Raw genomic sequence first — 26,750 nt, 5'->3', positions numbered from 1 at the left:
ATGTAATATTCTACTGTTCCTAATTTAAGACCTCTGTTAAAGACCGTTAAATATAGATTAATACTAGTGGTGCCTGGGTGGCTCAGTCTGTTGAGCGTCTGACCCTGGATTTCGGCTCAGGTCAGGAGCTCACAGTTTGTGAGATTGAGCCCTGTGTCAGGCTGTGCGCTGACAATGTGGAGCCTGCCTGGGATTCTCTCCTCTCTCTCCCCCTCCCCTGCTTGCGTGCACTTGTGTGTGCAAGTTAGGACTCTCTCCTTCTCTCTCTCAAAATAAATAAGTAAATGTAAAAAATAGATTAATAATAAATAAATAAAATAGAGAAATACAAAAAGAGATCCGATATTGTGCAAAGAACAAAATTAAACTTCAAATGAGAAAGAATGCAATCAAATACCTCTTACGAAGGAACTGTTCCAAAACTTCAAAAATAAAAATGCCAAGAGTGAATTGCACACATGGCATAAACAATATAAAATGCAGTTTGCCTAATCCTGATAGCAAAGTAGGGTTCGGGTTGTTGAAAGCATTCCTCCTTCCTCCCTCCTTCCTCCCTCCTTCCTCCCTCCTTCCTCCCTCCTTCCTCCCTCCTTCCTCCCTCCTTCCTCCCTCCTTCCTCCCTCCTTCCTCCCTCCTTCCTCCCTCCTTCCTCCCTCCTTCCTCCCTCCTTCCTCCCTCCTTCCTCCCTCCTTCCTCCCTCCTTCCTCCCTTCCTCACTTCCTCCCTCCCTCCCTTCCTCCCTTCCATCTTTGCTTCCTTCCCTCCTACCTTCCCTCTTTTATTTTTAATTTTTCCATCCTTAAGTGAAAGTCCACTATATTCTCAGTTGTCCTAAACTCAGGGAGTACAGAGGTAGCAACATTCAAACAAGGCCTTAGCGAGACCGCCCCTAGCATGGGGTATGGGTAAACAGAAATGTCACGTGTTAGAGATTCTGTGAGGGGTGCCTGGCTGGCTCAGTTGGAGGAATATGCAACTCTTGACCTCAGGGTTGTGAGTTTGAGCCCCGTGTTGGTCACAGAGTTTACTTAAAAAAAATAAATAAGTAAAAGTTTCTGGGATTTGAAGTTGGCATGACATTCCTGAGGGACATTTGTGTAGGAGCCTCCCCTTTGCAAAACTGCTTACCATTTTGAGGCCTTCACCGTGATTCCAACCTCCTTGTTAATTACCATTTGAGAACATTAGCACTTTCCCCTCTACTATACTCACCAATGTTTCCCAGAGCATTGGTCACCTACTAGGCTCTAAACTCTGCATTCACCAACACTCTTTGGTTGCAAATGACAGAAGCTAATGCAAAACTAACTTAAGCAAAGGGAGAACTTGGTGGCCCACATAACTGGGAAGGATCTGGAGATAAATCAGAAAATGAAAGGAGGGGATTTAGGAACCAGGACATCACGGGCTGAGACCAGGGGGTCCATGATGGCAGTCTCACTCTCCACCTCTCTTTTCTCTGGTTCTCCTTGAATGTTGACTGGTTTCACTCCCTCCTATTGTAGGCAGGCCAGAATTCTCCATGTGTTAGGAGGCATGACCCTTGATAATCTAAGCGTAACAACTCTAAGGGAAGGGATCTTATCTTTTCCTCCAAGATTCATATTATCAATACTAAGGACAAACTGGTCAGTTGTAAGTGGGACCTGTGACCCCCACCTCATGCCCAGAAGATGGGGATGAGAAAGCTTTCCAGGGAAGACCAGAACAATGGCTACAGAATCTCCTGCAGGCTCTGGGCTGGATTCAGACTCTGTTCCTATTATTTCTCAGGGCAAATATAGAAACTTGTATATTAATCCCACCAATGATTATTGTTTTTCCATACAACTTCTAAATTTCTTTCTCCATTGGCATTCATCTCCGCACACACTGAGAACATTGGCAGATAATCCATTTGCATCACCCTTGATAGTTTTGGTTTTTGGTTTTCAAATGGAAAGGGAAGAATCAAATCAATTTCAAAATTAAAATACTATGCCCTACAAATATTGTTTATTCTTAGAAGAAATTGTTTCTGCTGTTTTTGGATAGTTCTCAGTATGTGGGAAAAGAAAAATATAGCAAAAAGGAAGACGTGGAACCAGGAGTCTTTCCCCTTCATACGAAGAGAGTTGGGGTCTTTTGAGCAGTTAGCTCAGTGACTACCAGTAGTCTTAGAAGTTTTTTTTTTTTATGTGGTTGAGCTGAGCCTAAGGCAGAGACCATCAGCAATCATTTGGACACGGGCTAATGGAGATTTGGGGAAGGACAAATGAAGTACAATGACTTAGGTCACACTTCAAGCAATGCTACCCACATACCAAGAAGAGTACAAGATGGAACCTGAAAGCCACACCTGAGTGATCTCATAACTCTGGAACCCTTTGGCAAGGGGAAAGACAAAGCAAGAACCAGCAAGAGCAAAGCAATTAGAGATGAATTTTCTATTAGGTCTGTGGAATGATGTTTACTTGTACATGTCTTTGTGAAACAGAATTTTTTTTAATTAATCCCGGTGATCATAAGACACATATTGGCCACATGCAGATTAAAAACTTCTAAGACAAATGCAATTTATAATTGAATACTTTCACCTGAACGAAAGAGAAAAGAATTATGCTTCTATTGGTGCAGTCTAAAATGTAAGGACATTAATGATCAGAACCAGGGCTTTTATAAGGCACAAAATATGAACCCAACAGGCATGGTCTCCCCTCCCTATAAACCCAAATGGAGACTCAACTCAGCATATTCTGGAAGGTACTGAGATATAGTCAATCCATACCTACTTAAGCCTACCATTTGTAAACACATCCTAATTTTATAAGAACATTTTTTTTATTTTTTTATTTTTTTAATATATGAATTTTATTGTCAAATTGGTTTCCATACAACACCCAGTGCTCATCCCAAAAGGTGCCCTCCTCAATACCCATCACCCACCCTCCCCTCCCTCCCACCCCCCCCCCATCAACCCTCAGTTTGTTCTCAGTTTTTCACAGTCTCTTATGCTTTGGCTCTCTCCCACTCTAACCTCTTTTTTTTTTTTTCTTCCCCTCCCCCATGGGTTTCTGTTAAGTTTCTCAGGATCCACATAAGAGTGAAACCATATGGTATCTGTCTTTCTCTGTATGGCTTATTTTACTTAGCATCACACTCTCCAGTTCCATCCACGTTGCTACAAAAGGCCATATTTCATTCTTTCTCATTGCCACGTAGTATTCCATTGTGTATATAAACCACAATTTCTTTATCCATTCATCAGTTGATGGACATTTAGGCTCTTGCCATAATTTGGCTATTGTTGAGAGTGCTGCTATAAACATTGGGGTACAAGTGCCCCTATGCATCAGTACTCCTGTATCCCTTGGGTAAATTCCTAGCAGTGCTATTGCTGGGTCATAGGGTAGGTCTATTTTTAATTTTCTGAGGAACCTCCACACTGCTTTCCAGAGCAGCTGCACCAATTTGCATTCCCACCAACAGTGCAAGAGGGTTCCCGTTTCTCCACATCCTCTCCAGCATCTATAGTCTCCTGATTTGTTCATTTTGGCCACTCTGACTGGAGTGAGGTGATATCTGAGTGTGGTTTTGATTTGTATTTCCCTGATAAGGAGCGACGTTGAACATCTTTTCATGTGCCTGTTGGCCATCCGGATGTCTTCTTTAGAGAAGTGTCTATTCATGTTTTCTGCCCATTTCTTCACTGGATTATTTGTTTTTCGGGTGTGGAGTTTGGTGAGCTCTTTATAGATTTTGGATACTAGCCCTTTGTCCGATATGTCATTTGCAAATATCTTTTCCCATTCCGTTGGTTGCCTTTTTGTTTTGTTGGTTGTTTCCTTTGCTGTGCAGAAGCTTTTTATCTTCATAAGGTCCCAGTAATTCACTTTTGCTTTTAATTCCCTTGCCTTTGGGGATGTGTCGAGTAAGAGATTGCTACAGCTGAGGTCAGAGAGCTTTTCCTGCTTTCTCCTCTAGGGTTTTGATGGTTTCCTGTCTCACATTCAGGTCCTTTATCCATTTTGAGTTTATTTTTGTGAATGGTGTGAGAAAGTGGTCTAGTTTCAACCTTCTGCATGTTGCTGTCCAGTTCTCCCAGCACCATTTGTTAAAGAGACTGTCTTTTTTCCATTGGATGAAGAACATTTTTTTTAAGTAAACTTCACTCCCAGTTTGGAGCCCAACATGGGGTTTGAACTCATGACCCTGAGATCAAGAGCTTAACCACCCAAGTGGCCCAAAAGGACACTTTTTTTTAAGCAAAAAAAAATCTGTCGATCTTCTCCTCAGAGACAGACTAAATGTTATTTTATAGGAGAAAACTTGTTGTTTTATTAAAATAAATAAGGATACAAAACATGAGTAGTCTACTAATCTGGGGAGGGGTGGGAAATATGAAATTGAATGGCTGAAACGAAACAAACTCATATATTCTTATTTGTGGATCTTGGTGCACCTGTTGTCCCACTGCACATCACAGCATCATTATCCAATAAGTGCTTTAACTGTGGTCCCCCCACACTCTGCTCTCTTTGACAGGCGGTAAAATATGTCCACAGAAGTCAGCACATGATTGGGTCTGGAGACTCCCCGGGAAATTTCCAACTGGACATTGATATTTCAGGGTTAATCTTCACTCATCATCCCTGTTTCAGCCGCGAGCATGTTTTGGCAGCCAAGCTGGCCCAGTTATATGACCAGTACCTGGCAAGACACCAGAGAAACAAGGCAAAATTTCTTACTGACAAGGTACACTCTTCCATTCTTACTGTCGAATTGGTTCTTCTGTGAGCCCAAGCAACAAAGACACTTTCCTGCAACAAACTTTCTTGCGCCTCTTTCACATGCTCCCTTGGCCTAGGATGTATGATAGAATGTTCTACCTACAGGCAAAAGGAGGGATTTGGCAATGTACATTTAATGTGTGAAAATTCGGTGGCACACAGTCGGCTTAAAGAGAAAAGTTTGTGCAAACAGTGCAAGTAACCTGACCTCCCAGGAGCGGGCATTAAATGGAAGATATGTGGCTGTGTCTTGCTTGTGTGACCTCAGATGCTGAGACCGTTCATGGCTTGGGCACCTCCCTGTCCTTAGAGACATTCTCATTTTCACATGTACTTTCCCATAACATGGTACCCAAACACAAGTCAGTTGTTTCAAATGATGCTCGAAGATATAGATCTCCGGCATTGACATGGGCTTTTCTGGCTTAATTTTGACCATGGGCAACTTTCCTCCCATGCCTTGGCTTCAAACCTACTGCCCAAATAAGAGGTAACTCCACCATACCTCCTTTTATGAGTCTATGATTTTATGATCGGTTCACAAAAATATCACTGTATGTCCAGGACCCAGAAAGGTCCGCTTTTAGCCTTGAAAGAAACCTTATTTTTGAGACACACACATAAAAGTGACACTTGTCATGAGCAATTTGATTATCTGGGCTACAGAACAGGGATGGACATACACTGTTCTTTATTATTCCTTTTCTTTTTTTTTTTTTTTTTTTTTTTTTTAATTTTTTTTTTTTCAACATTTATTTTATTTTTGGGACAGAGAGAGACAGAGCATGAACGGGGGAGGCACAGAGAGAGAGGGAGACACAGAATCGGAAACAGGCTCCAGGCTCCGAGCCATCAGCCCAGAGCCCGACGCGGGGCTCAAACTCACGGACCGTGAGATCGTGACCTGGCTGAAGCCGGACGCTTAACCGACTGCGCCACCCAGGCGCCCCTATTCCTTTTCTTTTTTAAGAATAGAAGAAATAGGGGCGTCTGGGAGGCTCAGTTGGTTGAACATCTGACTTCGGCTCAGGTCATGATCTCACCGTTAGTGGGTTCAAGCCCCACATCGGGTTCTTTGCTGACAGCTCAGAGCCTGGAGCTTGCTTCGGATTCTGTGTCTCCGTCTCTCTCTACCCCTCTGTTCATGCACTGTCTCTGTCTCTCTCAAATATAAATAAATATTAAAAATTTTTTAAAAAGAATAGAATAAATAGCTCTCTGTCAGAGTTCATTTTGGTGAAAGTGTGGGAACAGCTGGATGCCTGAACACCCATTCACAGACTTGTTGGCATCATTTTGCCCTGGAGAAGTGGGTGGTTTGGGGCATGTAATTTGCAGTAGGCAATAGAGTTTCTAACTCAAAACTTTTATCCATTTTTTTTAAGCTCCAAGCTCTAAGAAATGCTGTTCAGACAGGACTTAACCCGGAAAAAACTCATAAGTCTCTTGATACGACCCAAAAAACTATCAATGAGTATAAATCTGAAATTCGGTGAGTATAAGTCTGTCGTTGTAACTTCTACTTTTTCTTCCCTTGTTAGATGCATACTTGTTGAAAGCTTTTTTTTTTTTTCGTTTTTTCTGAATGCACTGAATACATGAGACATTGAGCCAAATGAAATAATGAGATATATCCGTCATATTAACACCAAATTTGAAATCCAGTAAAAGAACGAGGATGTGGATATTGTGACTCACACACTCCACTGATGTAAATGAACATTGTTACAGCCACCACTTTAGAGAGGAGCCCGACCACACGCTAGCAAAGTGTGGAAAGTGCCCACAAGCTGGGACGCAGAAATTCGGGATTTCATAGCATCATTTACAAAAGTGAGGAACTAAGAATAACCCTATCCCAGAACGAACACGTCTGGTATAGTCTTACACTGAACATCTACACCACAGTTAAACTGACTTAGATCTCTGTGTACCAATATGGATAAAACAACGTTGAATGAAAACATCCAGGTGTTAAGAGGAGACTCGCCGTGTGATATGGCTCATGAACCCTAAAGAATACCCAACACAACTCTCATCTGTTGTAGGCACACCCGTGTGTGGTACACTCGGACAGAAAAGACACAGGTGCCGGCTGCTTCCTCTAGGGAGGGAGAGAAGGGAATGAAACTCAAGAGGTCTTCACCTGTAACTATGACATATTGGCCAAAAACAAATGGCCCTGAGTAAATATATCAAAATGTGAACAAGTGTCCCAATTATATGTGACATATATTTTTCTATTTGGGGGCATTTTTCATAATTAAAATTCAAAAATTGAAGCCTGATTATTGCCAAACAAGAAGGAAATACAGAATGTAGAAGGTGACTATCTTCTGGAGTCCCATCCCTCGGGGAAAATCACGATAAACAGATTTCTCCACCTGTACATACACGTGTATATACTCACGCACACATACACAGATGTGTTTATGTGTTTGTATTTTGTTTAAGGAACCATTGCATTTACCATCTCACAACTTGTTTTCTATGCAAAATGCATCTCAGACCTTTTCTTATTGCAGGACATCTAGGTCCGTATCATTATTTAAAGGCTGACATTGTATAGATGCTATGTCCCCTGTTGAGAGGCATTTGTACTGGTCCTATTTTTTATGCTGAAACTGTGCTCTAATTGACATTCCTGTGTGTATATATATTTATGTACCTGTACATTTCCACGGGATAAATTCTTAGAACAGGAATTAATTCTTTTTACAACCGAGCCTTCAGTTAGTTCTTCCAGCAAAGTGGAAATTAGTGACATTGAGATATTGTCATTGTAAATGCATGAAGAGTATATTTTAAAATAAAAATTCTTGGGGCACCTGGGTGGCTCGGTCAGCTAAGCATTCGACTCTTGATTTCAGCTCAGGTCATGATTTCACAGTTAATGAGTTCTGCTTTGTCAGAGCCTACTTGAGATTCTCTCTCTCTCTCTCTCTGCCCCTCCCCTGCTCGCACTCTCTCTCCCTCTCAAAGTAAATAAACTTTAAAAAAATAAAATGAAATGAAAATTCTTATTTATGCTAAAACAAAAAAACCCAGCTGGCAGCCTCTTTGTGAAGATAATTTTTGTTTTCGCATACATTGGGTAAGAAAGGGACAAAAAGCTGTTCTGAACACAGAAGTGGTTTTCTATCGACTTGTATTTATTAATCAGCATTTGGAAGCTGGCAGAACGGTGTGTAAGGTGCACAGACCGTGCCGGGGGCCCGTGGGTGGCAGAGCCAGTGTGGTCTTTCTGCTGCCCGTGGGGATGAACAGCTCTGCGGCTCAGCATTTCTGGCCCCGTGAAAGAGTGGGTTTTAGTCTTTTACTGATGTTTGACTATTGCTGAAACCAGTTCAAAGCAGATGGCCTGTTCCCACATGTCCCCTCAAGCGGGCCCGTGTGCGGCTGCTGACCTGACCAGAGGCTGGGTGAGCCCCCGCCGGGCATCGGCCGAGTCAACAGCCAGCACAGCTCCACAGCGAGCATTTTCCATCATTTTCCATCTTCTTTTCTGTAAATGGCATCACAACCGCGTTGCTGGCCCTCTGAGCTGCAACCAGCCGGACAAGGAAGGAAGCACCTTGTGGGTGCAAGACAGGGAGACATTGTATTTCACTCTCCCTACTGGCTCTTAACCCTCAGACCTACTCAGACTTGAACATGTAAAAATTCTGCCACCCTAGAGCCCCATCTGGCTACGGCTTTCTCTCTGTGTTTCCCTTCACAGCCAAACTTGTGGCAAACATGAACCAATCTTTCTGCTCGGCTCCCTCCCATCCCGTTCACTGGAACCCATCCTCATTCACCCACCCGCTTTTCCTCTGAGGCGATCTGGCCACGGTCCCTAGGGACCTCCGTCTTGCCAAGCCCCTCCTGCTACCTGGCCTCTTGACAGCGAAGGGCCTTGTCACCAGAGGGGACTTTTGTGATGTATTTCTTCCCCTCCCCTCCCTAGGCCACCCTCTCTTGGATGTCCGCACCCCTCTCCTTCTACCTGTCCTTCCCACCATCCTGCCTCTATCATCCTTCTCTGCCCAGCTTCTAAATGTTCTAAGTCCCTCACAGGGTTTTTCTTTTTCTTTTCTTTATTAATCTGCATTTCCTCCTGAGAGGAATCCAGTCCCGTGGTTGGAAAGATCATCCAGAGAGGCCAGTGAACTCCCAGAGTTTCACCTCAGGGCTGACACCCTCATCCACACTCCGGACCCCATCTGCACCAAGTTTCAGAAAAGTGTTACCTGACTCCCCGGGCAAAACTGCCTTTGCCTTTTCCTCCAGAGCCCTGACCACAACTGGTCGTTAAATATTCTTTTGTGATGCTTTGCTTCTGTAGCTCAGATGTCAATTTTTTTTTGCTAAGAGTTCATTTTTAGCATTTCTGAGAAACTATTTTGTCAGGTACTAAAAAAGGAAATAGGAAATATGTCAGAAAGCCTCAACGTGTCCTAGAATTCAGTAAGATAATTTTATACTGCAGTTTTTAAAAAGGAGGCCGGGGAGGTAGCAGCTAAGGGCACAAGAACACAGACCACTTGATAGTGACAGGTAACACTTGGCGGACCACTTACCAGATGTCGGGCACAGTTCTAGCATTAACACTCCTCTCAACAACCCTGTGAAGTAGATTCTGTGAGCACCCCTAGCTTACAGATGAGGCAGGGAGAAGTTAAGTTGTTTGCTAGGCCAGCTCACTGATGAGAGACCCAGGGTCTCAACCTACAGAGTCAGGTTCCAACATCTGTGCCCTTAACCACATGCTTCACTGCTTCCCAAGAAGAATGTTTCTTAGTTCATTGCTTTCTTGTTTCTGTGAGGTCTTCAGAGAATCCCGAATCTTGGCCACCCAACCACTAACTGGCTGTCGTCTTCCGCCATCTTCTTTTTCCGGAGCCAGCAGTTGAATGACTGGGAACCTAGACCTCTGTGCTTCTCTGTACCATCTCCACAGACTGGGTCATCACAAGTGCAACCTCCAGACTCAGGTTTCCTTCTGGAGGTCAGGAGGTGCTAATTCATGGGACCCTGCCTCCGTGGTTTTCTACGGCACTATCTTAGGCGAATCTCACCTTGTATATTGTAGTCATTTATCTATGTATCTGATTCCTGAGCTAAGTTGTAAATTCCTTGAGGACAGAGACACTTCCAGTCTTAGACATTCTGAATCACCTGGAATGACACCTGCTACTTGCTCAAGAAAAGAAAAATTGTCTAGTTAACTAATTGATTAATAGCATAATAGAGTACATTTGGGTTCTGGATTTGACTATCATTCATAGAGAGGGCTTAAAGTAAGGGATTGAATAATTCCCAAGCACTTTAAATAATGGGAATAAAAATGAAAACATTTCCAACTGATGCCTCTTCAAATCAAGCTAAAAATATTTTTAATCTAGTTAGCACTGAAAACTCACCAAGGCAGGCAGCGAGCAACATTAGAACTTGTGATTTGTGTTAACAAAGACAGATTTTAATGTTTGTTGTTAACGGGGACAGTAACATTTTCCTATGTCTACAATAATTTAGTCCATGAGAACTGAGTTTACTGGGCCTCTTATTTTTATAACTTCAAAGGTGGCTGTTTGTTTAAGGGAACATAGTATTATTAATAACAAGTTCAGAAGGTGATTTAGTTTAACTGACTTCAAGTTCACCTAGAGAAAACCAAATCAAATAACCTCTTGAAACAGATTGGCATCCTATGGTCTTCAAATTTCCACTCATATTTTTGGATTTCTAGTACTTAAGAAGTATTATAGGTATCAGATTAAATATCCAGTCGCTACAGCATTATTAATTTCCTTTTTAATTTACACACCTACCTGCATAACTTTTTAACATATATCAACATGTTCAATCTTCTAGGCAAACAAGAAAACTGCGTGACGCTGAACAAGAAAAAGATCGAATGTTGCTTAAAACCATCATAAAAGTTTGGAAGGAGATGAAATCCCTTCGAGAATTTCAGAGGTTTACAAATACACCCTTGAAACTTGTTTTGAGAAAGTAAGCTTTGTTCAAAGATTGTTTTATTGAGAAAATGTGTAAAACATGGGTACAGTTTGAAAAATAATTACAAATAGGAACGCCTGGGTGGCTCAGTCAGTGGAGTGTCCAACTCTTAATTTCAGCTCAGGTCATGGTCTCACCATCATGGGATCGAGCCCCGCATTGGACTCTGTGCTGAGCGCTGTGGAGCCTGCTTAAGATTCTCTTTCTCCCTCTCCTTCTGCCCCTCCGCTGCTCACACCCTCATGCTCTCTCTCTTAAAAAAATTTTTTTGAATAAGAAATGACAAGTAAATAACAATATGACCACTCCCCAGGGAAAGAAATAGGACATTACAGGCACCTGAGCAGCCCCTATGTTCTTAACCCCGCCTCCTTCCCCCTTCATCCCAGAAGTTACCATTTTCCAGACTTTTATGATTTCCTTGTTTTTATTTCTAGGTTTTCCATCTACCTGTAATTCCTAAAAATATGTAGTTTAATATCACCTGTATTTGATGTATCCACAACTGAGATTAGGTTGTATGTACTCTTTGTAATGTGTTCTTTAATACTGCATGAGATTCAGCTACTTTATAGCTATAGTTGATTTACTATATGCATTCATTATATGAATACAACAGAACTTGTTCACTTTACTGTTGATGGACATTTGAGTTGATTCCGTTTCTCGTCTATTACAAGACAGCACTTCTATAAGTACTTTATATGTGTCTTTTAAGGTACACGTGCCTAAGCTCTCCTGAAACATACCCAGAAGTGAAATTGTTGAGTCTTAGGAGATGTGCCTCTCTAATACTCACGTGCTGATTACACTTTTCCAGAGTGGTTGTGCCGATTTATACTTTGAGCAGTGTTCCTGTAGGTCCATATCACTCGTGCCATCGAGGTCACCTGGTTTATCGGTCACGAGGTCCGATAGCATGGTTTAATTTCTAACTTCCCATTCATAAATTGTCCACTTTGATTTCCTCTGTCTGTTCAAGGCTTTTGTAGATTTTTGAACTGAACTGTTTGCCTTTGTATCTTTTTCATAATTGGTAGGAGTTTGGCATCTATCCTGGACATGGGCCCTTTGTTGATGTGCATTGCAGATCCCCTCTCCTACTCTGTACTTGTCTCCTTATTCCCTTCTGCTGCTTTTTCATGATAGAAATTCCTCATTTTACACAGATACAATACGTTCATCTTTTCTTTCATGATTGGTGCTTTTTGTATGCTGCTTTAGAAATTGTTCCCCTGAGTCAAGTAGATGTTCTATTATATTGTCTCTATAATCTTTGTAGTTTTATGTTTCTCATTCGTCTTTAGTCCGTTTGGAATAGATCTTTGTATATGGTGCAGAGAAAGTATGCTTTGATATCAGGTATGCTACCTAATCCACTAGACTTTGATACATGATTAAAAGTAGAGTCATCGCAACAAAACCATATTCTGTATATTAATTAAAGAGTGTCTCTGCTGCTGGTTTTGGTCCCTTCCTGACTGTTTGTTGAAAGTAAGTGTTATGCTATACATCGACATGAAAAGTAAAAAATATGGGCAATTATCTGATACTTTACTTTGAAGAGAGTCATGCTTTAGCCAAAGATAGCTGCAAATTGTGATTTTTAGGGTTTCATAAATTTTATAAATTTCATAATTTTCATCAGACTCAGAAACCATCCTACAGTTCCTGGGACAAAGACAAGACCGTGCTTCCTGAGGGCAGGGATCTGGTCGCCATTGGGTATCTGGTCCCAAACAGAGAAGCTGCCACTTGGTATTTGCTGAGTTAATATTAGCTGATGAAAAACAGATCCAAGTAGTCTGTCCCACAGAAACCACGGATGTCTCCCAGAAATTCCAGAGTTTCAGCTTCCGAATTCCATCTTCCAGGCTGCCCCTCCCACCCAGAAGCAGAACCTATTTACCTAATTGTTTTCTCCTTCTTTCCTTCAGTTTAAGATAAACTAAAATTTGTCAGAAATTTACCCTTAAGGTCCCCTCTAGGTGACACTTTTTGTGATACCTAACACCCCTTCCTCCTATAAGTAGCTGCCTTCTAAATTTTTTTGGAGTGCCCCTTTTTACACCCTTGATTCACCTAGCCACCTTATGATACGGCATAATTTTTTTTCCTGCAAAAGTCATAGGATTTCAGCTAGTTTATTTATGCCTCTACAGAACAGAGAGCAAGGCAAATGGTTCTCTATATGCCAGAGATGGAACATAATTTATGAGCCAGATTTTCTCCGATGTTTATAAATTTCCAGTGCCATTGTGTTTCCCGAGTGACTTCTTCAGCAGGATCCTAGAGCTTTAAGAACCTGTGCCTTAGGGGACTGCTAATTGCTAACCCACCAGGCCCCACGTGTAAGTAAGCAAGCACGTGTACATAAGCAAACCTGAGTCAGCCTTAGGCACCTGAGTAAGTTTATCTGAAAAGGACAGGATCTTTAGGAGTAGAACCCACAGGCCAGACTCCATTGATCGCTAAGCCTAGGCAATTTGCTGCAACAAGTCCAAAGTGCTGGGCGGGAGTGTTTGGGTGACATGTCTATCACCTCCTTCCGGGACAATCACACTGCTCGGTAACATACCACACTTGTTTAATCCCAGGTTGACTCAGCCACAGCGCCTTTTTGGCAGGGGATCTCACAGAACTAATGTTACACCAAGCACACTATGGGGAACGCTGCTTTGGGCTGGGCAGAGCTCCTGATAAAGTATCAGCAGAATCGTCAAAGAAAAACTCAAATTGTCAATCTAAAATCAGAACAGCAGTTTTGGGGGCTCGGTAGTAACATAATGAAATGGTTTCTCAGAGATTTGAAGCATGAATAAAATAAGTACAATGAAACTCTACCATTACCGGTCGGGAGTCTACAGGCACTGACTGTGTCATATTGCCATCTGGATCACTTAGCTCAGAGTGGCATTGTTGCTTGGCGGCAAATAGATTGGGCCCATATTCCAGCTCTTCCACTCACCAAATGTGTGTTCTTGGGCACGTTACTTAATCTCTCCGTGCCTCAGTCTCCTTGTGGGTAAAATGCAAATGATAGTAGTATCGGCCTCGCAGGGTGGTGAGCTAACATGCGCAAAGCTTTCAGAGGAGGATCTGCCCCCCATATGGGTATTTGCTGTTATTATTACTCTCTTACTGAATTTCAAGAAATAACCAAGGTCCTGTAAATTATTTTAAAGGGAAAAGGTTGACCAGAAAGCAGACGAAGAAGCATACGAAGCAGAAATTCAAGCCGAAATAAGCGAGTTGTTGGAAGAACACATGGAAGAGCACGAGCAGAAGATGGAAGCGTACAGAGCCGCATACCAGCAGTGGAAAGCCTGGAAGAAAGCCCAGGTTTGTCGAGTCACTTAGCCTTGAGCAGGGCTGACCTTGGGGACCGGAGGCGTCTGGGAGGCCACCACTTGAGGCCCGAGGAGGGAAACTGGACAGGAAGACTGGGGTCCCTTCTGGCTCTACCCATTGAATGTAGGGCAGTGATGCTTCTAGGCTTCCCCGGAAAATCATATAACTTTGCACACATAATCCTGCAACGTTGAAGCCAAGGCAGCAAGTTATAGATCGGGTGAATTGCAATGCCGGCCCACAAGACTTACTTTAATTTCAAGATGTGTTCGTGGCCTTTAGCCCCAATATTAATGATCCCATGAATAGCTAACGTTTTTCAGCTCTTTCTGGGTCCCAGGCCCTGTGCTAAGTGCTTTCCAAGCATTACCTCATTTCAGAAGCCCTGGGAAGAGTTTCCTATGATTGTCCCCATTTTGGAGATGAGAAAACTGAGGCACAGAGAGGTCAAGAGGTTTAGTAACCTGCCTGAGTGCCCACCACTGCTTGAGGTGGGGCTAGGTTTGCAGCCAAGTCTATCTATCTGGTTCTGAAGACTGTGGTCTTGAGTGAAATTCCAAAATTACTATTTGACATTAGATTGCCTTTTGCCCAACAGAGGGCCAAGAAGAAGAAAAAGAAGCAAGCAGTCGAAGAGCATCCTGAAGAGGAGATGGGGGAGCCGTATCCTGAGGAGGATCCGGTGAAACCGGTCCCGCCGGAGCCCACCGATCGGGCCCTGATGGAGCACCAGGTGAGGGAGAGGGCAGCCCGGAGCAGGAGGAGGCCTGGGGAGCCGCTGCTGGTCCCGGAGCTGAGCCTGGCAGGGAGCGTCACGCCCAACGAGCAGTGTCCCAGGTGAGCAGACGCTCAGTGTGTAAGTGGGGGTGACCTGTGATAGGCGCTCGTGGGTGGGCAGGCATGCGCTACATGGAGGGTATATCTCCTCACTGACACATTTTGATCAGGAGAGCCGTGAACTCTGTAAGCAAGTATCATATAGATTGAACTCTATGAAACTGAAGATGTGTGTCCGTATTTTGGTGATGTCAAATGGTTCCCCTACGTCAGGTATCCCCACTGGTCACTCAGGAGTACACCAAAAGAGGCTGCCTGTAGGAGGCACTCTTCATAGCCACTGCCTTTGTGGCTTTTGATGTAGAGCCTTTATGTGTAACAGCAATGGGTCCTCTGTCCACTGACCTGGCACAGACACGCAGGTCTGTCACTGACCCTCGTTTTCACCTGCCCCAGAGGCCAGCTTCTCTCTTAGAAGGCCCCAGAAAGCCTCCCAGAGGAATTGTGGGTATCCCCTGTAGCCATCTGATGCCTGTTCTCCAGATTTACATAGAAATACATTTCTAGTCATTCATATGATGCCTAAGAGAGAACCAGTCAGAAGCCCCACTTTCTGCACGTACATCTATACATACAATAAATTCAGTCACCCTCAGACATAATTAGGATGTGGGGATTCATTAGGATGTCCGTTTAAGACTTCCTGCAGCCTCCTTAGTTTCAAACTTCTGTTAACGTACCAATAATGTGGTTTTTTTTTTTTAACATTTTTTATTTATTTTTTTTTTTATTTTTGAGACAGGGAGAGACAGAGCATGAATAGGGGAGGGGCAGAGAGAGAGGGAGACACAGAATCTGAAACAGGCTCCAGGCTCTGAGCTGTCAGCACAGAGCCTGACGCGGGGCTCGAACTCACGGACCGCGAGATCATGACCTGAGCCGAAGTCGGCCGCTTAACCGACTGAGCCACCCAGGCGCCCCAATAATGTGTTTTTTTAATTGTGGCTTTTTTCCTCCCAATTTCATAGCATTCAGATACTACATATAAATAAACTATTCCCCAGCAATGAATTCGCTATTTTCAAGCCACAAATTGCATAACATATAATTTTATAATAAACATCCAAAATATGTGATTCCATGGGGGTTTTTTATTACATGTTTTTAAGAAAACATGTAATCATGTTTGGGGGAAACTGGGGCTTGATTTGGCAATCTTTTGTCATGAGTCTCATTTTGACTGAGAATATACACCTCTGTCTTGAATTTCTCTGTTTTCACTGGGATTTGGGACTGTGACCCAAGTTACCACAAGCCAATGACTATGATTGACCTTCTCGTCAGGCCTTCACATAAGGGTGGCCATGCAGAAGAAGGTGCCTTAGGTCTGCTCGTAGCAGGAGGTTACTGGAACAAGCCATAAAACAACTCTGAGTAAAGTCTTTGGGTGTCTTGAATACTTCCTGAAATTTGGTGTTAAATTCCTTTATAGAAAAACAACAACAACAACAACAACATTGAAGTCATTTGAAAAATTCCATATCTGGGATGGGCCTAAATTACAGAGATGTAAAAAGTTAAAACTACCACCATCCAGTTGAATGGATACAGGATTTCTATTTGGGATGCTGAAAATGTTCTGGAGAAGGATCATGGCAATGGTTGCACGTCAGGAATATATTTAATGCCACTGAGCTGGGAGACACTCAAAAATAGTTAAAAAATGATAAATTTTTTAACTATTTTTGATAAAAAATAGTTAAAATGATAAGTGTTATGTTGTGTATGTCTCACTGAAATTTTTTTTTAAGTTTATTTATTTGGGGAGAGAGAGAGAGAGAGAGAGAGCACAAGAGGGTGAGGGGCAAAGAGAAGGAGAGACAGAATCCCAAGCAGACTCCACACCATCAACGCAGAGCCTGATGCGGGGATCGAACCCGCAAACTGCGAGATCACGACCTGAACCGAGATCCAGAGTCAGAGGCTTAACTGACCGCGTCACCCGGGCACCCCTCACTGCAATTTAAAAAAAGACTTTACCACCCAAAAACCCCTGAGTGCATTTCGATTTTATTTTATTTTTTCTAAGCTTTCCCTGTTCTTACCAAACTTGAGTAGCTATTGACTTAACCAATAACTGGAGCTGTGGGTGGGCATCTCTACAAATATGCACAGTAAAATTAAAGACTGTTCTTGGAGGTTTTGACTTGTTTTTTAACTTCCTGGCTATAAAGGTGATATGCTTGCCGGGATACCTTTTTTTTGGGAATTCAAAAAGCCTTTTTAAAAAAGGAACAGTTCTTAATTCCCTACATCCAGTGAGTACTCACTGTCAGAAAGTGTTAAGAAAAGCATGAATCCGGGAGAAGCGGATTTCACCTGTTACAATATGCTATTACATGTTTTTTTTTTTTACTCTGAGTCAGTCTTTATTTTATTTTTTATTGTTTATTTTTTTACTTGATCCAGCAATATAACTTTATTTTCATTTTTATTTAAATTCTAGTTAGTTAATATATAGTGTAATATTGGTTTCAGGAGTAGAATTCAGTGATTCGTCACTTACATATAACACCCAGTACCCATCACAACAAGTGCCCTCCTTAGTGCCCATCGCCCATTTGGCCCATCCCCCCACCTCCGGTCATCAACCCTCAGTTTGTTCTCTGTCGCTAAGAATCTCTTATGGTTTGTTTCCTTCTTTTTGTTTTCCTTCCCATATGTTCATCTGTTTTTTTCTTAAATTTCACATACGAATGAGATCATATGGTATTTGCCTTTCTCTGACTGATTTATTTTGCTTAGCATAATACACTCCGGCTCCATCCACGTCATTGCAGATGGCAAGACTTCATTTTTTTTTTTAATGTTTATTTTTAAGAGAGAGAGAGAAAGAGACAGAGTGAGAATGGGGGAGGGGCAGAGAGAGAATGGGAGACACACGATCTGAATCAGGCTCCAGGCTCTGAGCTGTCAGCACAGAGCCCCATGACGGGCTCAAACTCACAAACCGTGAGATCATGACCTGAGCCTAAGTCGGCCGCTTAACCGACTGAGCTACCCAGGCACCCCAAGATTTCATTTTTTTGATGTCTGGGCTGAGTAATATTCCATGGTATATATATGTACCACATCTACTTTATCCGTTCATCAGTCAATGGACATGTGGGCTTTTTCCATAATTTGGCTATTATTGAAAAAGCTGCTATAAACATTGGGGTGCATGTACCCCTTTGAATCTGTATTTTTGTATCCTTTGAATAAACAACTAGTAATGCAATTGCTGGGTCATAGAGTAGTTCTATTTTTAACTTTTTTAGGAGTTTCCACACTGTTTTCCACAGTGGCTGCACCAGTTTGCATTCCCACCAATAGCGTAAGAGGGTTCCCCTTTCTCCACATCGTGCCAACATCTGTTGTTTCCTGTGTTGTTGATTTTTATGCTATTACATTTTTAGGATAAAACATCCCGCCCAAATATAAATCACTACTATCCCTTATGGATTGAATTCACTCCAACTGCAAGGACTATGTTTCTGTTTAGTTAAAACTTCGGGGTGCAGGGGCGCCTGGGTGGCTCAGTCAGTTGAGTGTCCAACTTCGGCTCAGGTCATGATCTCACGGTTCATGAGTTCGGGCCCCGCCTCGGGCTCTGTGCTGACAGCTCGGAGCCTGGAGCCTGCTTTGGATTCTGTGTCTCCCATTCTCTCTCTGCCCCTCCCCCACACGTGCTCTGTCTCTCTCTGCCTCTCAAAAAATAAAGAAAACTAATTAAAAAAAAATTAAAAACTAAAACAAAAACTTTGGGGTGCAAACATAGGGCTTCTTTGAAAACAATTAAACACACTGTAATATGGTAGATGATGCTTGGACCACCGTTCTTCTGTACCCTGTGGCCTTTTGAGTGCCCGTTTCTTAGTCCGTATCAAATTTGTTATATGATGCTCCTTGAGACTTGTGGCTGATTTGGTGCAACGAGAGGTAACATGAGTGGCAGGGTCACCTCCAGGTGTCTTGTTCTGTTCAGTGCCCATTTGTCAGACACTCCATTTTCCCCTGGTCAATGACTAACCCATCTGCGATCGGTCTCCTCTGGCAGGGTGGAGGTCTTGCGAAGGGAGGACGTCAAGAGACGCTCAATATATCTAAAGGTGATCTTCAACGACAAAGAAGTGTCCAGGACCGACAGTCGGCCCCTCGGGGCAGACTTCCGAGTTCACTTTGGACAGATTTTCAATTTGCAAATATTCAACTGGCCGGAGAGTTTGACACTGCAGGTATGCATTTTAATTACAGGCACTGTCCCAAGCATTTTTTTGGTGATCACAGGTACCAGATGGTTTTAAATCATCCATGGGCTACGCTGGTGTCCTGATAGATTTTCAAGGTGAACAGAAGGTCAGTCTCCCCTGAGGCGAGTCTGTCCTTCTGGTCAGGGCAGAAGGAGATCTGTTTCCCTGCTCACCTCCTGAAAATGCTGGCCACGGTGCCTCAGTGTGTACCTCAAGATGGAGAAGGGGGATGAGAAGTAGGGGCTCCCTGGCTTTTTCATCAGAGTACTTCAGTATCACTGTCTGCCTGGGTCCTAGCATGATATACCTCAGAAATCAATATTGCCATAATCAGGGGCGCCTGGGTGGCTCAGTCGGTTAAGCGGCCGACTTCGGCTCAGGTCATGATCTCGCGGTCTGTGAGTTCGAGCCCCGCGTCGGGCTCTGTGCTGACAGCTCAGAGCCTGGAGCCTGTTTCAGATTCTGTGTCTCCCTCTCTCTGACCCTCCCCGTTCATGCTTTGTCTCTCTCTGTCTCAAAAATAAATAAACGTTAAAAAAAATATATTGCCATAATCACAGGTGGCTATAGGCTGTAAGATCCCCCCAAAATAAATTGCACCGCTAGCCTAAAATCCCACCATTAGCAATGTATTTATTTGGGTCTGTTTTAGTTTCCTAGGGCTGCCCCACCTAAGCCACATAAACTTGGTGGCTTAAAACAACAGATGCTTATTTTTTCACAGCTCTGGAGGCCCTGAGGTCTGAAATCTAGGCTTCAGTAGGGCCATGCTCCCCGCAAAAGTTCTAAAGGTGAATCCTTCCTTGCCTCTTCCACTCCTGGTGGCCCTTGGAGTCCCTTGGTTTGTGGCGGCGTCACTACAGTCTCCATCTTCATGTGGTTATCTCATTGTCTCAACCTGTCCTTTTTTTTTTTTTTTTTTTGTCTCTTACAAGGACATTCTCATTGGATTTAGGGCCAACGGTAATCCAGTATGAGCTCATCTAGATGTTTAACTAATTAATTATATCTGTAAGAACCCTATTTCCAAATAAGGTCATATTCTGTGGTTCCAGGTAGACAGCAGTTTTTAGAGGACACTATTTAATCCACTGCAGTGTCCAAACTTGCTATTCTCATGGTGAATCCTTTCCTGTGATGCTAACAGAATTCTCTTTTATGACAGTAATAAGCCTGTGAACTACAGTTGCAAATATGTGGCACACGTGCCTTTGCTTGCCATCCGCCACCCACACAGAAATCACGAGTCCTCACCCGCCATTTATGCAGAAATTTCTCATTCCCATCCACCACCCTGGCAAGAAATAACTACATGACCGGGTCCTTTTCCCCCACTGAGCCTGGATATAACTCCAGAATCCTTCTCAACACTGTACTCCAGGCAGTTACTACCTATTGGTTGTAATTGACATTGTCTATAATTACAATTACAGCTGTATCATTATTAAAATATTTAAATACTTCTGTACTGGATTCCCAAAATGCCACCCTGGCCACCTAGACCCTACTTCTAAGATCCCCTGGACCTTGCCACAGCGGACTAATTAAAGGGTGTGTGAATGAGGCTAATGCCTCCGGGACCTTGTTTTCCTGGATGGCTGACATCTCTTCTGATTGGTTAACACTTGGCCATGAATATTCTTTGGCATTTGGAATATCAACCACTAGCTAGATCTCAGTCATTAAAAACCTATTAAAACTGGTAGAGGAAGGGGAACTTGGGTGATTCAGTTGGTGGAGTGCACAACTTCAGCTCAGGTCATGGTCTTACGGTTCGTGGGGTTGAGCCCCCCATCTGTCTTTGCGCCGACGGCGAGAGCCTGCTTGGGATTCTCTCTCCCTCTCTCTCTGCCCCTCCCCCGCACACACTCTGTCTCTCAAAAAATAAATAAATGTTAAAAAATTAAAAAAAAAAAAAAAGAATAAAACTTGATGGAGAAAGTAAATAAACACAATCTCCAGAAGCCAACTTGATGCTTTGTGGTCACCTGCCTTCAGTAATGAGGGGATGCCGGAGGCCCCTATGTGAGTCCACAGAATAGGAAAAAGTTCATTTATTCAGAGTTTGCCCGCTCATTTGAGCTCCATGTGACTCATCCCCCCACCCCTTCCTCCCTGCAGAGGAAAAGCTGACATGAGGAAGACCAAGATTAACAGGAGAAAGCAGATAGAGGGGCAGAGTGAAGCAAGGGAGGGCAGCATATGATAACATGGCCAGTAGGAAGGAGAGGGAGCCCTGGAAGGGGACACCCCTCCTGAAAAGAGCACAGAAGACAGAGAGAAGGCCCTCCCCTCCCCGCAGGTGCCCATGAGAGATCAGATCCCCCACCTCTGCCCTGGCAGCCTATGGAGGCTTCTCTGCTGGGCAGCCCTCCATTTTCAGAATTACCATAGAAGGAAAGACCCTTTCCTCCTTCCACCTCCATGAGTACCAGTGTCTCATTTCACATATATTCTGAAATGGGAGGGAAGCTTTCTATCCTCTCTCTTCTTTGCCATCTTGAGACATTAGCTGGCTCGGATGTTGCAATCAAAATAATATTTTTCAAGTACTGTGAAAAAAGTAATTCTCTAAAATGTTATGAAATGGATTTTCTAAGTAAACAAGCAAAATTTTATCCTGGGGACACCAAGAATATATTCATAGGCAGTTAGCTTGGCCCTAAGAGCTGAATCATGTAATCTTTAAAAAATCACAAATTGGGGCCCTGGGTGGCTCAGTTGGTTAAGCGACTGACTTCGGTTCAGGTCATGATCTCACTGCTTGTGAGTCTGAGACCCACGTTGGGCTCTGTGCTGACAGCTCAGAGCCTGGAGCCTGCTTCAGATTCTGTGTCTCCCTCTCTCTCTGCCCCTCCCCCACTCATGCTCTGTCTCTCTCAGTCTCTCAGAAGTAAGTAAACATTAAAAAAAATCACAAATTAAAAAAACTTTGGCTAAATTCCTAAGCTATCCTCAGAGATTTGATAACTGATCAAATCACATATCATAATGGCTCAATGGCATGATTTTTATGATTGAGTAGTGGTTCCAGATGAAATGAATCTAAGGACTATTGTATTTCAACTCTCTAGGAATAGAACAATGCCATTTGGAAATTTTCCACATAATTGCTATAAGTTTGAGATTAGAGAAGGTTCATGAATTACTGGCGGTTTTAAGAGGGTGAGAAAAAATTGCCTTGAATACATCTGTTTATGCCAGTGTTCTCAAATCCCTGACTTGAGAGCCCAACGTATTTCAGAAAGAGTTCCGAGATTCTCAAAACTTTAATGCATTCGTTGGTGACCCAACAAACAAGCCATAAATGTTCACTGCTTGAGTGAGAGTCAACTGAGTGTCTAATCCCACGCCAAGAGTGTGGTGCAGAACTCGAAGCCCTGGGCCGGAGGGGTGCCCATGGAGCTGCCTTAGGGAGCTTTATTATTATTTTTTAATGTTTATTCATTTTTGAGAGAGAGAGAGAGACAGAGACAGACCACGAGCTGGGGGCGGGGTGGGGGAAGGCAGAGAGAGAGAGGGAGACACAGAATCCGAAGCAGGCTCCAGGCTCTGAGCTGTCAGCACAGAGCCCCACGTGGGGTTCGAACTCACTAGCTGTGAGATCATGACCTGACGCCCAACTGACTGAGCCACCCAGGCATCCCAAGGGGAGCTTTAAATCCAGCTGGGAGATGGAGGGAGAGAGCTACAGAGAAACAGGACCGGTTTAGTGCCCATGTCAAGGACGCTTGGCGGGATTTGATTGCAGGGTTTGATTGCGGGGAAGGAATTAATTAGAGCAACACAGCTGGACCTGGGACAGTACAAAGGAGTCGAGCCACAGCTGTCCCCAAGGGGTGGGTGAGGCTGGACTTCTCAGGACAGGGGAGAAGGCCCAGAGTCCCTCCAGAAAGGTCCTAAAAATCTCCGCAACTGAGATCTTTCCACAACAAATGTTTGGCCTTCCAAAAACATGAAATCCGATTTCGAAATAAAATAGTTTTGCAACGATCACCTTCATTTCTTTATCATTCACATCTGTATCTGTCGCTGTCCCCCCACCTGCCCGAACCAACAACTATCATGTGGTTCTGCTGGGTGATGCTTACGTCTTTTAGCATTATTATTTTTCCTTATGAATCGATCCTGTTGAGCTTTCATATTCTCGGCATGTGGACTGATTCAGGGGATTTTCCCTTTTAACTGAGCTGGCAGTTACTTGAGTTCCTTCCTACGTCCACTCCTGATTTCCGTGGCCCGTCCACAGAACCGCACTATCCGAGTGGGGAACACAGTCCTATTTGGAGAAGTGTCTTCGTTAGCCCTTAGCCAGCTCACTTCTGTGGTTGTTATTGGTCCTTTGTAGACGTAAGTAAGTCCAAAACAGATATTTTTTTTTTTACGCACACATATTTATCTACTCAATTACATGGAGCCAGGCCGCCGAGAGCAGGTAGAAAGGACAGTGACGTCTGTGGTGGGACAGCGTGCATGGGGCAAGCAAGGTAAGGTCATCTACATGTAAGAGGATGTGGGTTTGGATGGGACAGGGGCCCGCAAACGTGGAGAAGATCTCTGGGAAATAACACCTACTGATTGTCTACCCCAAGACCAGCTTCTTCACATACGCCATCTGATGTTACCCGAAAGAAAACCACAGGTACTATTATTCTCCCCATGAGCTTCCGAGATCCTGAGTAACTCCATCACCAAGCAGGTCAGGAGGCAGAAGAGAATTCAAACCCGGGACTGTTTGACTCTAAATTGTACTCTCATTTCACCATTTTAATTGGGGATAATGGTAACAAAGAGCCAAGTCTCAAATCTGACCTATCTCCGCGCTCTGAGAGCCACTTCCGGGGGGAGAAGTCTCAGAAAACAGCCTCAGGCATCACTGCGTATTGAGTTGTGTGGATATTTAGTAATATCTAGTATAATGGTTACTGAGCAATTACAATATGCCAGGCACCTTCTGTGTCTAGACTCAGTCCTCATGACAGTCGCACAGGAGCTGTATCATTGTCCCCGCCATCCCGAAATGCGGAGAACTTAAGTATACCTGCCCTAAGGTCACGCAGCCAGAAAGCGGCAGGGCCCGGGCCCAGCGCCCAGACCCGCTCTCATGTCGACCTCAGCAGGCCGCACGCACCAGCAGCTTGTACGTTCCATCCACCAAGCGTCTTGTTGCAGAGACATTGCACGAGGCTTGGCGGAAAACAGGAGTCCCTGGTCCCTGGCACGGCGATTAGACTGCAGTGGGGAAATGGCAAGACGAGCTGGTGACTAAGGTCCAGTGGGGCAGGAGGAGAAAAAAAATGAAGTTACCAAAAGAGGGCTTCCCTCCCAGAGGCTTGGCAGAGAAGGGGAGGAGGGAAACGAATCAGGGATTGGAGAGGGATGGTGGTTTACTTTAGGGTGTAGTCGGTTTCAGCATGTTTGTTAGTCGTGAGAAAAGCAACCAGTGCAGAAAAGACTGGTGACTTTGAAAATAAAAAAGAAAGTGGTGGGGAGAGGGACCAGACCTGAATCTGGGTCAAGACTTGACAGGAAGTTCTTTTGGGGCGGGCATGATGACACAGGGGAGGTGGGTGGGGGGCAGAGCTGTGAAGGGGCCCACGTCAGATGCCCCCAACCTTTTCAGCGAAGGAAGGGAGTCTGTGGGCACAAGACTAGGAAGGGTTTGATGCGACCCTGAGGGAAATGGGGACACCGACCATGAGGTGACTAACACACGTGAACATCACAAGCAGCCAAGCTTGAAAGGCAGCCACTTGTACCAGATCCAGCACTACCAAATGCAAGATGGGAAGCTGTTCTGCTTTGTTCTGTTCTGTTTTAAAAGCAGAGAATCATGATTTAAAATCATGCAATACAAATGGAATGTTGGGGTTTTTTTTATCTATATGAATGTCCCTACATTTCTAAGGTTCATCTTCTCTGTACAATTCTAAATACCATTAGCAGGTAAATCTTCCCCAGATTGTTGAGTTAAAGCAAACAGTATTCCAAATAGAAGTAATAATAATTGCATACATCATCCCAAGTTGGACAAACATATGAACAAAACAAAACAGAGAGAACAGAAACAAACCCTTACATACAGAGAACAAAATGGTGGTTTCCAGAAGGGAGAAGAATGAGGAGGTAGAAGAAATAGGCGGAGGGCATTAACATGTATAAACCTCCAGGGGCGCCTGGGTGGCTCAATTGGTTAAGCATCTGACTTCAGCTCAGGTCATGATCTCACGGTTTCGTGAGTTCAGGCCCTGCATCAGGCTCTATGCTGACAGCGTAGTGCCTGCTTGGGATAATCTCTCTCCCTCCCTCTCTCTGCCCCCTCCTCACTCATACACTCTTTCTCTCTCTCTCTCTCTCTCAAATATAAATAATAAATAAATTTAAGAAAAAGAATTGCAAGGAAAAATACTTTAAAAAATGTACAAACCTTATTTATAAGGTAAATAAGTCATGGGAATGAAAAATACAACATAGTCAATAATATTGTAATAACATTGTGTGATGGCAGATGGTGACTCCTGCTACCATGGTGAGCATTATGTAACGTATAGATTTGTCAGATCACTGGGAATGCAAACTGGTGCAGCCACTCTGGAAAACAGTGTGGAGGTTCCTCAAAAAACTAAAAATAGAACTACCCAAGACCCAGCAATTGCACTACTATGCATTTATCCAAGGGATACAGGTGTGCTATTTTGAAGGGGCACATGCACCCCAATGTTTATAGCAGCACTTTCAACAATAGCCAAAGTATGGAAAGAGCCTAAATGTCCATCGACGGATGAATAGATAAAGAAGATGTGGTATATATATATATATATATATATATATATATATATATATATATACATACAATGGAGTATTCCTTGCCAATCAAAAAGAATGAAATCTTGCCATTTGCAACTACGTGGCTGGAACTGGAGGGTATTATGCTAAGTGAAACTAATCAGTCAGAGAAAGACAAAAATCATATGACTTCACTCATATGAGGACTTTAAGAGACAAAACAGATGAACATAAGGGAAGGGAAGCAAAAATATAAAAACAGGGAGGGGGACAAAACAGAAGAGACTCTTAAATATGGAGAACAAACAGAGAGTTACTGAAGGGGTTGTGGGAGGGGGGCTGGGCTATATGGGTATATGGGTAAGGGGCATTAAGGAATCTACTCCTGAAAACATTGTTGCACTACATGCTAACTAACTTGGATGTAAATTTTTTTAAAAATTAATTTAAAAAAAAGAATTGTCAGATCACTAGGTTATATACCCACCTGCAGCTAATATAGCATTGTATGTTAATTAAAGTTCAGTAATACATTTTTTAAAGTTTATTTATCTTAAGAGAGAGAGAGGGGCGCCTGGGTGGCTCAGTCGGTTGAGTGTCCGACTTCAGATCAGGTCATGATCTCACAGCCCATGATTTTGAGCCCCACGTTGGCCTCTGTGCTGACAGCTCAGAGCCTAGAGCCTGCTTCAGATTCTGTGTCTCCTTCTCTCTCTGCCCCTAACCCACTCGCATTCTGTCTCTGTCTCTCTCAAAAATAAATAAACATTAA

The 26,750-nt window shown here is 43.4% G+C and overlaps 1 protein-coding gene across 4 annotated transcripts in view; it reads left to right on the top strand.

The window, feature by feature from the left end:
- Nucleotides 1–26,750, top strand: part of CC2D2A (coiled-coil and C2 domain containing 2A) — a 164,837-nt gene that overhangs the window by 75,000 nt on the left and 63,087 nt on the right. For all 4 annotated transcript variants that reach the window (XM_042984903.1, XM_042984905.1, XM_042984904.1 and 1 more), the window contains 6 exons: nucleotides 4,525–4,734; nucleotides 6,155–6,261; nucleotides 10,626–10,766; nucleotides 13,958–14,114; nucleotides 14,722–14,960; nucleotides 19,000–19,177. In XM_042984903.1, coding sequence (XP_042840837.1) covers nucleotides 4,525–4,734; nucleotides 6,155–6,261; nucleotides 10,626–10,766; nucleotides 13,958–14,114; nucleotides 14,722–14,960; nucleotides 19,000–19,177 — 1,032 coding nt within the window. The remainder of the gene's footprint in view (nucleotides 1–4,524; nucleotides 4,735–6,154; nucleotides 6,262–10,625; nucleotides 10,767–13,957; nucleotides 14,115–14,721; nucleotides 14,961–18,999; nucleotides 19,178–26,750) is intronic.

Source organism: Panthera tigris, chromosome B1 (genome assembly GCF_018350195.1).
Source record: "Panthera tigris isolate Pti1 chromosome B1, P.tigris_Pti1_mat1.1, whole genome shotgun sequence".
NCBI lineage: Eukaryota > Metazoa > Chordata > Mammalia > Carnivora > Felidae > Panthera > Panthera tigris.
Note: the sequence above shows the minus strand (reverse complement) of the source record. Positions and strands in the feature narration are given on the sequence as shown.